The sequence below is a fragment of the Arachis ipaensis genome, chromosome B09 (genome assembly GCF_000816755.2).
Source record: "Arachis ipaensis cultivar K30076 chromosome B09, Araip1.1, whole genome shotgun sequence".
Classification (NCBI taxonomy): domain Eukaryota; kingdom Viridiplantae; phylum Streptophyta; class Magnoliopsida; order Fabales; family Fabaceae; genus Arachis; species Arachis ipaensis.
Window position 1 is genome coordinate 12,168,605 of NC_029793.2, and position 504 is coordinate 12,169,108.

At 29.2% G+C, this 504-nt stretch overlaps 1 protein-coding gene across 1 annotated transcript in view; it reads right to left on the reverse strand.

Annotated features, from left to right (window-relative positions):
* LOC107618742 (protein ECERIFERUM 1) overlaps window positions 1-504 on the reverse strand; it is a 39,965-nt gene that overhangs the window by 35,985 nt on the left and 3,476 nt on the right. The window contains exon 3 of the mRNA XM_016320885.2: window positions 53-285. Coding sequence (XP_016176371.1) covers window positions 53-285 — 233 coding nt within the window. The remainder of the gene's footprint in view (window positions 1-52; window positions 286-504) is intronic.

Sequence of the window (504 nt, forward strand, 5' to 3'; positions counted from 1 at the left end):
AATAATACAAATAATTTTTTTTTTAAATAAAGTTGAAAATGAGAGTACTTACAAGTAATGGGCTCAGTGACAACAGAAGAATGGTGATGAGAATGGTATCTGGAGTAAAGGAAATGATGATGAAGGGCTCTGTGGAGCCAATAATAAAGGAACTCGACTGGACCCGCATGGAGAAGGAACACCATAATAACTCCATCTGTTCTCCACATTGGAAGATGTGATGCCCCATTCAGTGTGTACGCTGCTAGGTAGTATAGAAACCCATTGAATATTATCTGGTCATCCCTGCATCCATGCAACCAACAATTATCAAATCATTTTTTCTTGCTTTCCTATTTATTAAATAATATATTTAATTTTGATGTATGGGAAGTATAAAATTTTTTTATATGCATATCTAATTATGTATTCAATTACGTATTATTATATTAATAAAAATAATTATTTTTAATAATTAATATATGAATAATTATTTAAATGAATAAACATAAATAAATGACGGAA